Source organism: Odocoileus virginianus, chromosome 4, assembly GCF_023699985.2.
Source record: "Odocoileus virginianus isolate 20LAN1187 ecotype Illinois chromosome 4, Ovbor_1.2, whole genome shotgun sequence".
Classification (NCBI taxonomy): domain Eukaryota; kingdom Metazoa; phylum Chordata; class Mammalia; order Artiodactyla; family Cervidae; genus Odocoileus; species Odocoileus virginianus.
In genome coordinates, this window is record NC_069677.1 from 25389521 (window position 1) to 25404234 (window position 14714).

At 33.9% G+C, this 14714-nt stretch overlaps 1 protein-coding gene across 4 annotated transcripts in view; it reads right to left on the bottom strand.

The window, feature by feature from the left end:
• KLHL24 (kelch like family member 24) overlaps positions 1-14714 on the bottom strand; it is a 37714-nt gene that overhangs the window by 13420 nt on the left and 9580 nt on the right. For all 4 annotated transcript variants that reach the window (XM_020879905.2, XM_020879904.2, XM_070466331.1 and 1 more), the window contains 2 exons: positions 3148-3332; positions 1854-1972 (listed from right to left, as the gene is read on the bottom strand). In XM_020879905.2, coding sequence (XP_020735564.1) covers positions 1854-1972; positions 3148-3332 — 304 coding nt within the window. The remainder of the gene's footprint in view (positions 1-1853; positions 1973-3147; positions 3333-14714) is intronic.

A 14714-nucleotide genomic window follows, 5' to 3' on the forward strand; every position in this document is an offset into this window, starting at 1 on the left:
GCATAAACTAAAAATATATGCTATGAGCCTCAAGATAAAAGGCTCCTAGATTGAGAAAATCTGAGCTTTTGCCCCTGCTTTCTCACTCGCTGTGCAACCTTGAGCAAATGACTCCATCTCTCTGGATTTAGTTTCTTCATAAATTGAAAACATTACATTAAATATTTTCTAAGATGGCTTCTTGCTCTAAGATACTATATTACAAACCATCCAATGTTTCCTTAACAGAAAACATTTATGCTTTAAATAACTTTATAGGTTTGAATTCAGCCTTGAATGTAATTTTCAGGATAACTGTTTTCCATGAATTGAGTGCCTGCTGTGGAAGGACAGAAGGAATCCTTTTATTTTTTGAATTAGTGCTTCTAAGTTTTGGGTAACTTCAAGTCAAGTATACTAATATTTATCAAGTAAATTTGTGTTCATAAATCCATAAATGATATTTGGAACATCAATCATTTTCATATGCTTTTCTATGTTCAGAATAAAGAATTATAATGTTTCTAGTCCAACCTCATCTCTTTCAACCCCTTAATTATTTTACCTGCCCCTTTTATGCTGTCATTCTTGATGTATAGCTACCAAAACTATATTAACAAACCAATGGTTTTAGAAAATACTGTTAGTATTTTATTTCCATTACACCTACCTTAAGGTCCTCATTATTTCACTAGTTTTGTCAGTGGCAGCAGCACACTAGATCAGTACCCTTGGGAATTAACAGTAGCTTTCAAACTGCACTTTGAGAAGCTCTGCAGTACAGTTTTTAAGAAGCTTTTGTGGGGAGATAAGAGGGAAGGAATGAGAACTGATAGGTGGCTGAGTGGGAAGGGTTCCTGGCGTCATCTCTGTTCCAACTAGAGCAGTTCTGCTTTCTCATTGGTGGCTCTAAAATGCCTTCACAAGAGGGCTTAAGAGGTAGCAATCATTTTAGTAGAGGGTAATAGGGGACCAATAAAAAAACATATGTGTGATATATTCAGTTTCTTGTGACAACCTATAATGGAATATAATCAGCAAACAAATAAACCCCTAAACCATGAATCACTGTGCTATATACTTGAAATTAACACAATACTGTAAATCAACCACACTTCAAAAAAAAATGTGCAAGCCAAGTATGTTGGTTTTACTTAGACTGCTCAGCAATCTGAAGTGGCTTTGGAGGAGCTGATAGAGATGGAAGCAGGAAAAGAATCTAAGTGAGCCCTTGGTACACAGCTGTATTTTTATCTGCTTTGTGTAACAGCTTTTTATATTAATTAAACTTGAAAAAAACGGTTGTAGTTGCCACTAGTCTACTGGTGATTCTCAAGTTCCTAAGGACAGTGAATGGTCCAGAATCAGATTATATGTTTTTTTATATTTATTAACTGCAGTCAGTAGTAAGTTTGCTTTAAAATAAGGTGGTGAGTTTATCTTAACACTTATTTGCTTTGTCCTCACTTGTACAAATAATAAAGATAAAATAATATGACTCTAGATAAATGTATCTTGGCCTGAATGCCAAAGTTAGTAAAAGGAAAAAAGACTGCTTGGATTAGACACTAGCCTGTTTCTGTACTTGATGTACTCCTTTATTTTCCAGTGCTTCTCAGGCATTTAGAAGCCAATGGTGCATGAGAAAAGAAATGTGCTGCACTGCTACGAATTCCAAGTTGGGAGAACAAAATATCCATTCAAAAGTACAGTGTCAAATTGTTTAGATCTTCATTTTATGTACTGAGGTTAGAAATGAAAGGAAATACAAGCTGAGTCCAAAATACCCAGAGGGTGAGTAAAATGAAGGACTCATCTGTGGTATTTATTCTGGAAAGGTACCATCAATAATAACAAAAAGTGGTTTCTCTTACTTTACCAAGGAGGACAGCCATTTTGTGACGCCATCTGCCTTTATTTAGAGAAGCAACTCTGATCCAAATGTTTAACTGTGAGTTATAAATCCAGACATCACGTCCATTGATTCTTCCACCTATAAATGCAAAACATTGCACACACACTAACAAGTATATCACCAAGGGATCTATGCCAAAGGCATAAATAATAAAAACACTGAAATATTCACCCAGTCCAAGAATCTGAGGATTCAGTTCAATAAATGAAACAAAGACCCTCTTAAAACTTCAAATGGAAGTAGATCACAGATCAGATTTAACCTTGTCCATTGTTATTTTGAGAAATAATCACTACATGCCCCAAATAATAAAATGTAGAATATGAATCTTACTATTCTAATTTTAATGTAGAATAGTAGAATTTTACAATTCTACTATTCTACATTTTATTCTATGGTCAAATGTATAAGACTGTTCATTTAAGAGTCAGAGAACAGAAGCACCTAGACAAAAGAATTATTCTAGAAAGATTTTTAAAAATCAGCCACTTTTTAAAAAAGTATACCACTATACAAAATGTGTGTTATTATTCAATGTATAATAATAGAGTAACCTGCAAAACTGATAAAATTGTTTAACTAATTAACAAATTTAAAATTATAGACACTGTAGTTATACTTTGTATAAATCTGTCACATTATTGTCTGTCTGACTTTAGAGGTAACATATCACATATTATAATGAAAGTTCAAGTTAAGAATTTTAAGAAAAATCTTATTTCATAAACTTTGGGGAGAATTTCAGAAAACATGGGTGGATGAGAGATGCTGAATTCTGAGCACTCTTTACTTTATATACTTTACTGTGTTCCTTAAACAAGTTTTAAAAACTGTACATATTCTATATGCATTTGAGAGCATTTAAAACATAATATGGCCTACTGTACAGTGCAGGGTACTATAGTCAATATCCTATGATAAATTATAATGGAAAAGAATATGAAAAATAATATATATGTATAACTGAATCACTTTGTTGTTCAGTAGAAATTAATAACAAGAAATCAATAACAAATTTAAAAAATATGACATGGTTAAAGACATTTTCTGGTGAATCTTTTGTAAGTCATTCTAAATTATCTTGTGCCTATTTTTAAGAACAATAAGTCAGTTTCAGTTTTATTTGTTGTATAATATGATCTAATTAAAGTGGGCATCTCTACTTTCACTCTTTTCTTTTGAGACACTGTCATGTTTTAAAATGGCCAAGCTGTGATTAAATCAAAAGTAGCTACATACTAATTCTTTATTACCTGAAACAAGAATGTCATTCCTTAGAGCACAGACTGCATACTCTGATTTGGTAAATTCGGGGAGTTTAGCCAAAGACTTCCACTCTCCTGTCACAGGGTCGTAACACTCAGTGTATGGAAGATTAAATCCTCCAACTCGTTCACAGCCTCCAACAACAACTATCACCTCAGAATAGCCAGTTGACCTAAAATAATTATAAAAATGGACAAATAATAAAACATATTTGATTGTTTAAATTCCTAAAAGCATACCGTTGTCATAAAAAAAGTGGAACATTATTATAAAGAGTCAAGTTTATTTTCTGAGTATGTGCCAACCAATAGAGGCTACCAATTATTTACTTTGAGAACATTTATAAGGGGTTTAGTAACAATCTTTTCACAGAAAACTTCTATGGGTATTTTTTCTATGAGTTTTACCTTAAAAGTTGAAAAGCAGTCCAAGGATTATACCTAATTGAACTGGAACCCTGGTAATACTTTCAAATGAATTTTAACAGCAATTCAGTTAAGCATAACCACACAAGATAAGACAATGCATTTTTTTAAGTGCAGGAAAATGGTGCTTTTTCATCAGATTGCGAGTTCTAAAAAGACAAAGTCACAGTACAATTTAAGTATCCTTTAGAGGAATACATTTATTTGTTCAGATATCATTTTGAAAAATAAATTTTTTTTTTTTTAACCACACTACACGGCCTTCAGAATCTTAGTTCCCTGACCAGGGATTGAATCCACGCCCTCAGCCATCAAACTGCAGAGTCCTAACCACTGGACTGCCAGGAATTCCCTAAAAATGTTTCTTTTAAGCTTAAGTAAAGTAAGGTAATCCAACTCAAAAGGCTGGGTGGTCTCCAAAGATGTTAACAGAGTTTATAATAAAGAATGCTACAGGAAAAAGGCAAGATGAAAAATTGTACAGAAAGTCTGATCAATGCTATGTAATTAACATGTCTGGAGAGATCACAGCAAAGTGCTAATAATGGTTTTCTCTGGATTGTGTGGCTTCCTCCTTTATATCAACACAAATTTTCAAAACAGTAATGAGCATGGGCTACTTTTAGAGTGGAAAAGACAACTTTTAAGTGCACTAAGGGAATCCTGAGGTTTACGTTAATTACAGGCTTCTTTTACTTTGCAGTTTAAACTTAAGATAGAGACAGGAAAAGCTGGCCAAGCTTTTTCTTTTTGTTCATAAGGCTCATGGAAATAAAAAGTCTTGTAATTACATTTCATGGCTGCTACAATGTTAAATCTCACAAACAAAAATGTTAACAATCCCTCTTCTCTTACATGAAAGGAGAAAAGATCAGGTTAAAACACTTATTAGTAGTTTTAGTCAGTGTGATGTATTACAATTTAACTAGGAAAAAAAAGAATTAAGCAGCATTGGTATACCCCTTTGATGGAGCTGCTACATTCTAGCTATACTTACTTGCAGTTATTTCAACTAACAATCATTCACCTAGTCAGTCCATGCCAGGCATACTTTTTCCATTATAAAATCAGAAATAAATATCATAGAAAAGAATTCTGTCCACAGATGCAATAAAAATTACTTTTAAGAACTCGGCAAATAATATAACCCTAATCTAGTATATAGTAAAATATTATCAGAAGGACTCAAATACTATCAATAATATTTACTATTTTCCAAATAATTCCAAAATGAAAATATTAAAAGTAAATAGTAGATAGCACCAGTCACTTAGTAGTATAACTAATGACCAATTTATCCTTCTTTCCATATTACTATTATTTCCTTTAATCTTACTTAAAACACTTCTAAGACAAACCCATGGGATAATCCTCAAAGTCTTACCTATTGTTTGAGCAAACCAAAAACTGCTAAATACTGTTTCTGGGGTTGAGTCACTCCTAAATAGTTTTAATACAAAATTAAGGTAATTTTGATAGAATTTTGTTTTATACTTTCTTTGGGTTTCTCAGGTGGCACTAGTGGCAAAGAACCCGTCTACCAATGCAGGAGATATAAAAGACATGGGTTCAATCCCAGGGCTGGAAATGTCCCCCAGAGGAGGGCGTGTCAATCCACTCCAGTATTCAAGCCTGGAAGAATCCCATGGACAGAAGAGCCTGGAGGGCTACAGTCCATAGGGTTGCAAAGAGTCTGACACGACTGAAGAGACTGAGCATGCACGTATAGCATTTTACTTGTTTTATACTCTCCCTTTTCTTGAATTTGCTTGGTCTTCCAAGACTTCTTAGCCCAATAAACATACATTGTCTGTTTTGCACCTTGGGACAAGAAGAGAAAACAGCACAAAAAGCTAATGGCTAAAACATTTAGTCTTACTAAATAAAGGATTATTTCAGTGACTGTGTGTATTTATCTGAAAGGATCAGCAAACTAGTAGTTTTGCCTAACTGAAGGTCTCATTTGCAACCAAATGGCTTTTAACTTAATTTGAGACAAGTCTGGTGTTCTCATTAGAGACTGTTAACTCAATATAATAGCTATTTTTATTTCTTGAGCTTGGAAAAATACTTATCTTAGACAGGAAGAAGATTGCCTTAAAGGAAATGAGTTGCTGCTGCTGATAATGGTGATGAGAATAAAAAAAACAGCCAAGATGATAGTATGGGATAAATAATATTCTAGATACCCATGCAATCTATTTTTTAGAGACTATGTTACTTTATTTTATTAATCTTTTAAAGTGAAAATTCTCATTTTCTGCTGTAACAAACTAGCAAATATTCGCTGCTTACGTATTAAGCAGTATTAAGTCTTGAGTATTGAGACTTGAGCATTAAGTCTCACCACTTGTTCCTAGGAAAGTGTGACAAGAAAATTATTCTTTTTCTACAATGGTAAATATTTTTTAAAAAGTCATCATACTCTTTTATCATAAACTTGAGAAAAGGTCAAATTAAAAGATCACATTTGATTTATGTGAAAGGTAAAAGAATTATAAATTCTCAAAATATTCTAAACCATATGAACAAAATGTATAGTTAATTGCCAGGTTCAGTTAAGAAACTCAGAAGGACTTGCTGGCCAAAATAACAGACCTTCTTATTGTCAAAACAAACATGCCAGAGACAGATGAACTGCCAAATTAATTTTCATCAACAAAAAGGGGTCTAAAGGTGATCCTTGATAATAAGAAAAATGACTGAATACATTTAGAAAACACAAAAGGAAATGTTTCCATATAGTGGGAAGTTGGAAGGAAGAAGGGAGAGATATTAGTGACAGTCTATTCCAAGACTCAAAAATGCCTGCATACCAAGTAACTGCACCAAAATAATGAATTCAAATAGAGATATGAGACTTTAAGCCCTAAAGAGACCACATGACTCTTTAGTGTGTAGGATATGACAGTACTAAACTCAATGTATTAACTATATATCAAAAGAGGGGATTGATCAGCCCTATATACAATAAGTAAATGAATGAACAAATGAATGAAAGAGTAAGTAATAATCACAGAGGCAAACATTTTCTGTGTCCATTCAAGTAACTTGTTTAAAGGAAAGGAGAAGCTTAGCTAAGCTAACTTGAACATTACTGGTTCTTTGGTAAGAATATTTTATGGTGGGTGAGATTTCCTCAAACTATACTAGCTGGGAAGAGTCTGGTTCTAAAGGTCTACTAGCTCTTTTTGTCTTGATTCCAAACAACCTTTGAAAATGTTGGCTTCCCAACTGGTAAGTTGCCCATAGTAACAGAATATGCTGGATGCATTGACTTAAAATACCTTTTGACAGTTCCATTTGAACAGTTCCATTTTTTGGAACAGCTGACAGTTCCATTTCTTATTGCAAATAAATATATATAAACTAAAAGATAAATGAATTAATCAGTCCCTCATAATTAACGTTAAGTCTGCTCCTGATAGTCTGATCTTACTGTATCCAAAAAACAAAAGTTCCTGAGCCTAGAGGAATCACTGGGTATGGTTCATCAATATAAATGTATATAAATGATCCTGTCAAGAGGATGACAGTCATAAACCATACAGCTTTCTAAACTTAGTAAGGACAGTTTCAACTTGTGTGGTAAGGCTTTCCACCTGAAACTGGAAAAGGCAAAATGGGTTCTATAAGGAAATAGTTGTACCAATTGAAAGATTCAAATATTTACTCTTAAAAATAAGCAATTATCTAAGAATTTATTATCAGGAACTAATTACAAGTATGCTTATATAGTCAAAAAGATATTTATCTCACTGGTAAAAAATCAGGAAGAGTTTAAATGTGGGTGGTTTAAAAATGGTTGTGGTACTGTAGATTTCATGTCATGAAAATATGTTTCAGTTCAGTTCAGTTCAGTTGCTCAGTCGTGCCCAACTCTTTGCGACCCCATGAATCGCAGCACGCCAGGCCTCCCTGTCCATCACCAACTCCCGGAGTCTACTCAAATTCATGTCCATCGAGTCAGTGATGCCATCCAGCCATCTCATCCTCTGTCGTCCCCTTCTCCTCCTGCCCCCAATCCCTCCCAGCATCAGGGTCTTTTCCAATGAGTCAGCTCTTCACATGAGGTGGCCAGAGTACTGGAGTTTCAGCTTCGGCATCAGTCCTTCCAAAGAACACCCAGAACTGACCTCCTTTAGGATGGACTGGTTGGATCGCCTTGTAGTCCAAGGGACTCTCAAGAGTCTTCTCCAACACCACAGTTCAAAAGCATCAATTTTAAGGTGCTCAGCTTTCTTCACAGTCCAACTCTCACATCCATACATGACCACTGGAAAAACCATAGCCTTGACTAGATGGACCTGTGTTGGCAAAGTAATGTCTCTGCTTTTTAATAGGCTATCTAGGTTGGTCATAACTTTCCTTCCAAGGAGTAAGCGTCTTTTAATTTCATGGCTGCAATCACCATATATTAAATGCTAACAGCAGACTATGATAAGAAATAGATTACGACTTTGTAAAATAAATACTAAATTCTTAGAGAATAAAAGGAAAGAATAAAGCCCAATGCTAGTGTTACCTCCTAGGCAGAAATATGGATGTTATTTTTTGTTGTCTCCAATGAACACAAATTACTCCATCCCTTACTCATGCCTCAAGTTAAGAAAGAACAAAGGAGAAAACCCACACCTTACTATTAATAGCCACTATCAGGTTGTCTGCTCTTACATATGGGACAAGAATTTCAGCTACCAATTTTCTGCTACATGATCCTACTCCAAGGCCACAGATAACTCTCCAGAGAAGGCTGTCTGGATCAGAGATGATCTTTCTACATGAGAGGGAGACATTCAGTGTCTGTGGACTGACCTTGTAATACAGAAACCAAACCCCAAGAATGGTCATATTCAACCAGACTAGTGAGAGAGAATGATGCAAATATGCAGAGAAAAGCAGAGGCAAGAGGGAGAGAGAGGGCATGGCTAGATTTCTGATGGAGATTTCTGATGGATTTTCAGTAGCCTGTTCCAGTCTTCTTCTAAGTCCTGTTGAACTTCTACCCTTAGGTTCTACAAGATAATTACTTCTCATACCCTTTTAATATGTCTATCTCCCTTCTATGCTAATGCTGGTTTCAAACACTTGCAATCAAAATTCTGATACACTAGAGTTCAACGAAGTGGAGAAAAAAACAACCTATAAATTGTTTTCAAACTTGGAAAACCTCAAACTTTCACATTAAAGAAATGTAAATCAAGATTGTGGGATACATGCTCATTATTAGAGAAACGCAAATCAAAACTACAATGAGGTATCACCTCACCCTGGCAGAATGGCTATCCTCAAAAAATCTACAAATAAGAAATGCTGGAGAGGGTCTGGAGAGAAGGGAACCCTCCTACACTGTTGGCGGAAATGTAAATTGGTATAGCCACTATGGAAAACAGTATGGAGGTTCCTTAAAAAACTAAAAATAGAGCTACCATATGACCCTGCAATCCCACTCCTGGGCATATATCCAGAGAAAAATATGATCTGAAAGAATACATCCAACCCAACATTCATTATATAGTAACTAATTATTAGACAAGAGTAGTAGGAAGTATTAGAAGAAACAATAATTAACAATTAACAACACTGTTAATCAACTGTACCCCAATACAAAATAAAGTTTAAAGTTTGAGCAAAAAAAATTATGGGATTCAAATTTTCACTATTCCAGAGTAGCAAAAATTTACAAAAACTATTAAAATAAAGGAAAGGAGTAAAGAAATAGGGATTTTCATATTTTTGGAAAAGTATAAATTGGAAGTCAATTTTTACAATATCTTGCAAAGTTTTACTTCAAGTAATTTATGCTATCATTTATCAGACATATGTATAAGAATATTCACTGAGCACGGTTTGCAATGAAAAAAATCTTGCAACAACTTAAATGTACATCATTAAGAGATGGATTAAATAATTTATGGTATCCATAAATGTGATACTATACAACTCTTAAAAAAGAGTGAATTTGAAATTTTCCATAATGAAGAATTAAAAAAAAAAAAAAAAAAGGAATGAAGACCTATATGCGCTATAGAAGAAACTCCAAGATATTTTTAGGAGATAAAAATAAGGTATACTACCATCTGTATAAAAAATAGTAGGGACACGTGTACACACAGACACACACACTTCTGTATACAAAGAATATTTCTAAAAAGAGTGAAAAAAACTGGTAACCCTTTGGGGATGAAAGGGTTATATATATACTGATATATCAAGGGTCAGGTAGAGGGAGACTTAGACATTACACAGTACTTTAATATAAAAATGCATTCAAAATAACAATGAATTAACATGTATAAAAATGATAGACCATGAATCCAATATAGCAGATTATCACTTACAAGAAACTGAAACAGAAACTCAGAACATTGACTTCTAAAATATTATTTCTTTAAAAAAAACTTAACCTTGGTCTTCTCGTTGATTTATTCAGTAAGAACTTGAACCCTGTCCTCATTATGGCAATAGGTTCCTATTTTCATTATATAGGAACTTCTTACTAGACAAGAGTAGTAGGGAGTATTAGAAGAAACAAGTACTTAATTAACCAATTAAACTCAAAATGATGAACTTATTAGATCATAGCTATCTCTATTGTTTAATGGAGTGTTGCAGATTTTTTCTGTAGATATGAACAATTTATACTTAAACCACCTGATAGCAAGCACTTATGTCTCTCAAACTATATTTCCTATTCTGTAAAAGTATAGTGCAAATTTTATATATATTTTGATTATTTATGAAACTAGCAATAATTTTTATTAAGCATTTTTGTGTCCAACACTAGGTTATGCATTTTTCACACAGTAGTTCTAATCCTCACAACAATCTTACAGGGTAGATGGTATTATGCTTATTTTACAGACGAGGAAGCTAACACAGAGAAGCTAAAGTGCTTTGCCCAATGTCACAGAATTAACTACTTATGCAGAGGTAGGTTGTAGTTCAGGTCTGATTCTGAAATCAGTACCCTTAATGCATAATGAAGACTGCCCTAGGTGTTTACTAAAAACATATTATACCTTAATATAGAAATTTAAAGTTGCATAACATATATTAATAAAAACTATTCCTAAGCTTTTTACTTCTGTGGTAGATCTCCACTACTTTTTCTTTATGGACCCAGGGTTTACAACTGGAAATGATGATTAGCAAAGCTTTTATGGTCTTATGTCCTATGTCCTCTTTCTAGAAAATTGCCATCACACTTTTTTTCTTTTTTTAATTTCTTTTCACACTCTGTTTTTAATACAATGTATCTTGGGGTTTTCTCTGTCATTTAAGAGACACATGGAAAAAAAAAAAAAAGAGACACATGGGTATATACAGGTGTCACTATCCAGTATGGCTTGAGCTCTGGAGAATGCCTGGCACATGATAAACACTAAAGAGATACTGGATGCTCTGAGAGTATAATCTAACTATACAGTGGTGGGTTTGGACTGTCATCGCCCTAATCAAGAGCTAATCTTTATATCACTAATGGTAGAACAACCAGTTATGCTGTCTTTCTCCTAATGTGATGCAATGTGATACATACATTACCTAGAATGAATTCTAGCAAAAAAGTATTTAACTATTCACCATTGAGCTGAAGCTAACTTTCAGTTTACAGGAAACAGCTAAATGCAGCTAAGTGATATCACAAAGAAGTGACCAGACTAATACACATTGTGGAGTATTTTTCTGGACAACTTGCCCATGAACAAGTAAGATTCATTACAAAAAACTGCTTTGGAATAAGAGACTTCATGGAAATAAACAGATGCAATGATCCCATACTAGTCCTGGACTGGATTCAGGTTCATTAAAGAACAGCTTGGAAAAGACTGGGGAAACATGAATAGAGGCTGGATATTAAATATTACAAAAGAATTATTTTTAACTGTGAGATTTATTTTTGCCTATGTTATTGTTTTAAACATGCATCTTCAAATATATATATGTATAACTATACATATTATTTTTTAAAAAACATTGGCTGAATGATAGAATAAATGAATGAATGAATGAAAAAGCCTAGGGTGGAGATATAGTTTTCATAGTCAATAGTAAGCATGTTAATCAAAACCATGAGAACAGATGTGATCATCTAGGAAACTATCAAGGCAAGACAACAAACAAGATGTGAACCAAGAGAATATCAACATTTCAAACAATAGACAAAGAACTATCAAACTGAAAACAGAGTACTGAAGAAAAGGATCATGAGGGAAATTGTACTCCTGAAGCCATCAGGAGAGTTTTAAGAAGGATTTAAGCAATTAAAAATGTCAGATCTCAAACAGAGATCAAGGTGAATAAAGACTGAAAAGAGACTAACAAAGAACAAATAGATGACCTGACTGAGAGGAGTTTCAGTAGAGTGACTGGATAAGTCAGAATGAGCTGTAGTTGAAGAAGTGGAGATGTCACTTCTCTTACAAAGTAGTTTGTAGTTTCTCAGAAAGATGAGAACCTCTACAAAGAATACATGTTGTTCAGATAAGGAAATTCCCAGTGATTAGTACTAACATGTAGTAACAGATAAGTGGAGGACAGAATATAAACGACAGGTGATAGCAGAGTTGTACAATAAAGCATTTCTTTTTAGAGTTCTCAGGTAATTCATAAAATATAAAATTTAGATAAAATAAGTATTTGCTACTATAACAGTTTGAAAATTCAATATAACTACAGCTTGATTTTTTTTTTCCTACTAGTCTCCTAGAGAAAAGTGGTATCATAATCTTATATATACAGATGTGTTTCACTGTACGAACTGGATTGGTTCCCTTAAAAATAGGATGTAAAATTGTATTTTTGTAAATTGAATAACTAAGAAAATCAGAAAATTCTCTAATTATAATATGATTCTAATTACCTTTAGGCTGCACTCTGATTTCATTCTGGTCATATCTTTATAAGTAATTTTAATATAAATAATTTTGATTCTACAGCACATATTCTTTGGTCCCTATTCTAATCCTATTCCAAGTATTGGATATTGGGTATAGGTACTATTAGCTATGTTTGAACCCAAACCATTCTGTCTGCCACAGGGGATTCTGTTTGGAAAAATATACGACTCTCCCCTTAGAGAGACAGTTTGTCCAGAAAAGTTCTGGGACAGCCCCAAAGCTGTTACGTTTTCCTAATTAAAACATTTAAGAACTCTGGTCTTTCACATTCTTAAGCTCAGCTGAAATCTCTTAACAGTCCTGAAAACAACTTTAAAAAAATCAGTATATTGTATAGAATAAAATTGTAGTTTTTTGTTCTTTGTTAAAAGACTAGGAGTAAAATATTTTATATTTATTTCTTATAAAATAATTACTTTTAACTAAAGTCAGCTGACTTTGAAGGAAAATATACACTCTAAACCTATTATACAAAGAAATAATACATTAATTTTTGTAATGACAGTTACTCAATGTTGTATCCCATTTGTAAAAAAGTTCAGACTGTCAAGTATTGGAAGTTTTCTTAAAGTGGGTCATACTAACACTACACTATAGCCATAATTCTTAAAGCACTTCCTATGTACCACTTTCTATGGGGAGTACCTTAAGACTATTGCATTTAGTAATTTCAACAGCAAAACCTATGAAATAAGCATTGTTTATCATAAATCTAATTTTACTTATGAGGAAACAGATAAATCTTATTATATCCAAGCTAGTGTAGATTTTAAAGACAGGTCAAAATATGCTGAATTGTAATTAAAAACATGAGATCTCACAACATGCTGAATTTTATTCACATTCTAAAACATTGATAATCAAAATTAATGCTAAAAATATGGTCTAAGAGCTATGCTATAATAGATTTATAGACAAAATGGAGATAGTATGGGAAAATAAACACCAGTTTCACAACAATGTGAATATGTTTAGCACTATTAAACAATACAAAAATAGTTAGGATGGCAAATTTTATGTTATGTATTTTATATCACACACACCAAAAAAAGTCAGCTTTGTTAGAAATATATTTAAAAGATTTTTTACTATAATATGTCTCATAACAGCCAATTTTTGCTTATTCACATTAAAATGTTTAATACTATTCCTTCCATTCTTAAGGCACAGAGATTATTTTTCTATCCTGGGTGTTCATTGGAGGGACTGATGATGAAGCTGAAACTCCAATACTCTGGCCACCTGATGCGAAGAGTTGACTCATCTGAAAAGACCCTGATGCTGGGAAAGATTGGGGGCAGGAGGAGAAGGGGACGACAGAAGATGGGATGGTTGGATGGCATCACCGATACAATGGACATAGGTTTGGGTGGACTCCAGGAATTGCTGATGGACAGGGAGGCCTGGCATGCTGTGGTTCATGGGGTCACAAAGAGTCAAACTCGACTGAGCAACTAAACAGAACTGAATCTACAGGTGTTTTAAATAGGTCTTCCTTGATGGCTCAGTTGGTAAACAATCCTCCTGCAATGCAGGAGACCCCAGTTTGATTCCTGGGTTGGGAAGACCCCCTGGAGAAGGGATAGGCGACCCACTCCAGTATTCTCAGGCTGCCCTTGTGGCTCAGCTATAAAGAACCCTGTTGCAATGTGGGAGACCTGGGTTCGATCCCTGGGTTGGGAAGATTCCCTGTAGAAGGGAAAGGCTACCCACTCCAGTATTCCGGCCTGGAGAATTCCATGGGCTGTATAGTCCATGGGGTTGCAAAGAGTAGGACACTATTGAGTGACTTTCACTTTCAAATAGTTTTAAATATAGTAACTGTGGAAATGAGAAAAGATCTGAAACCTTGATTTTACATCTAAGAATTCCCTTAATGTATACCAATTTACTTACTTGATTTCTATATTTCATGTTGTCTGTTAGGAAAAAGGTTAGTCTGTGAATACACAAATTGTTTTTTGTAAGTAGAGGCAGTCCAACAAACTCTAACAAAGTCTTTAGTTACTTAACATCCAAAGATCTTTAGCAAAAACGTGGAATAAACTTGGTACCCTACAAAGGTTAAGAATAATTAGAAGATACAGGCCGAAACATGCTAGCTGCAAAGACCCTTTGCAATACCGTCTCATAGCTCAGAACAACAATAATGAAAAGTGCTGCTGTTGAATCTAGTCTTCACTGGGAGAAATTCTAATGAGTTATAATCCAAAACAAATCTCAGATTAC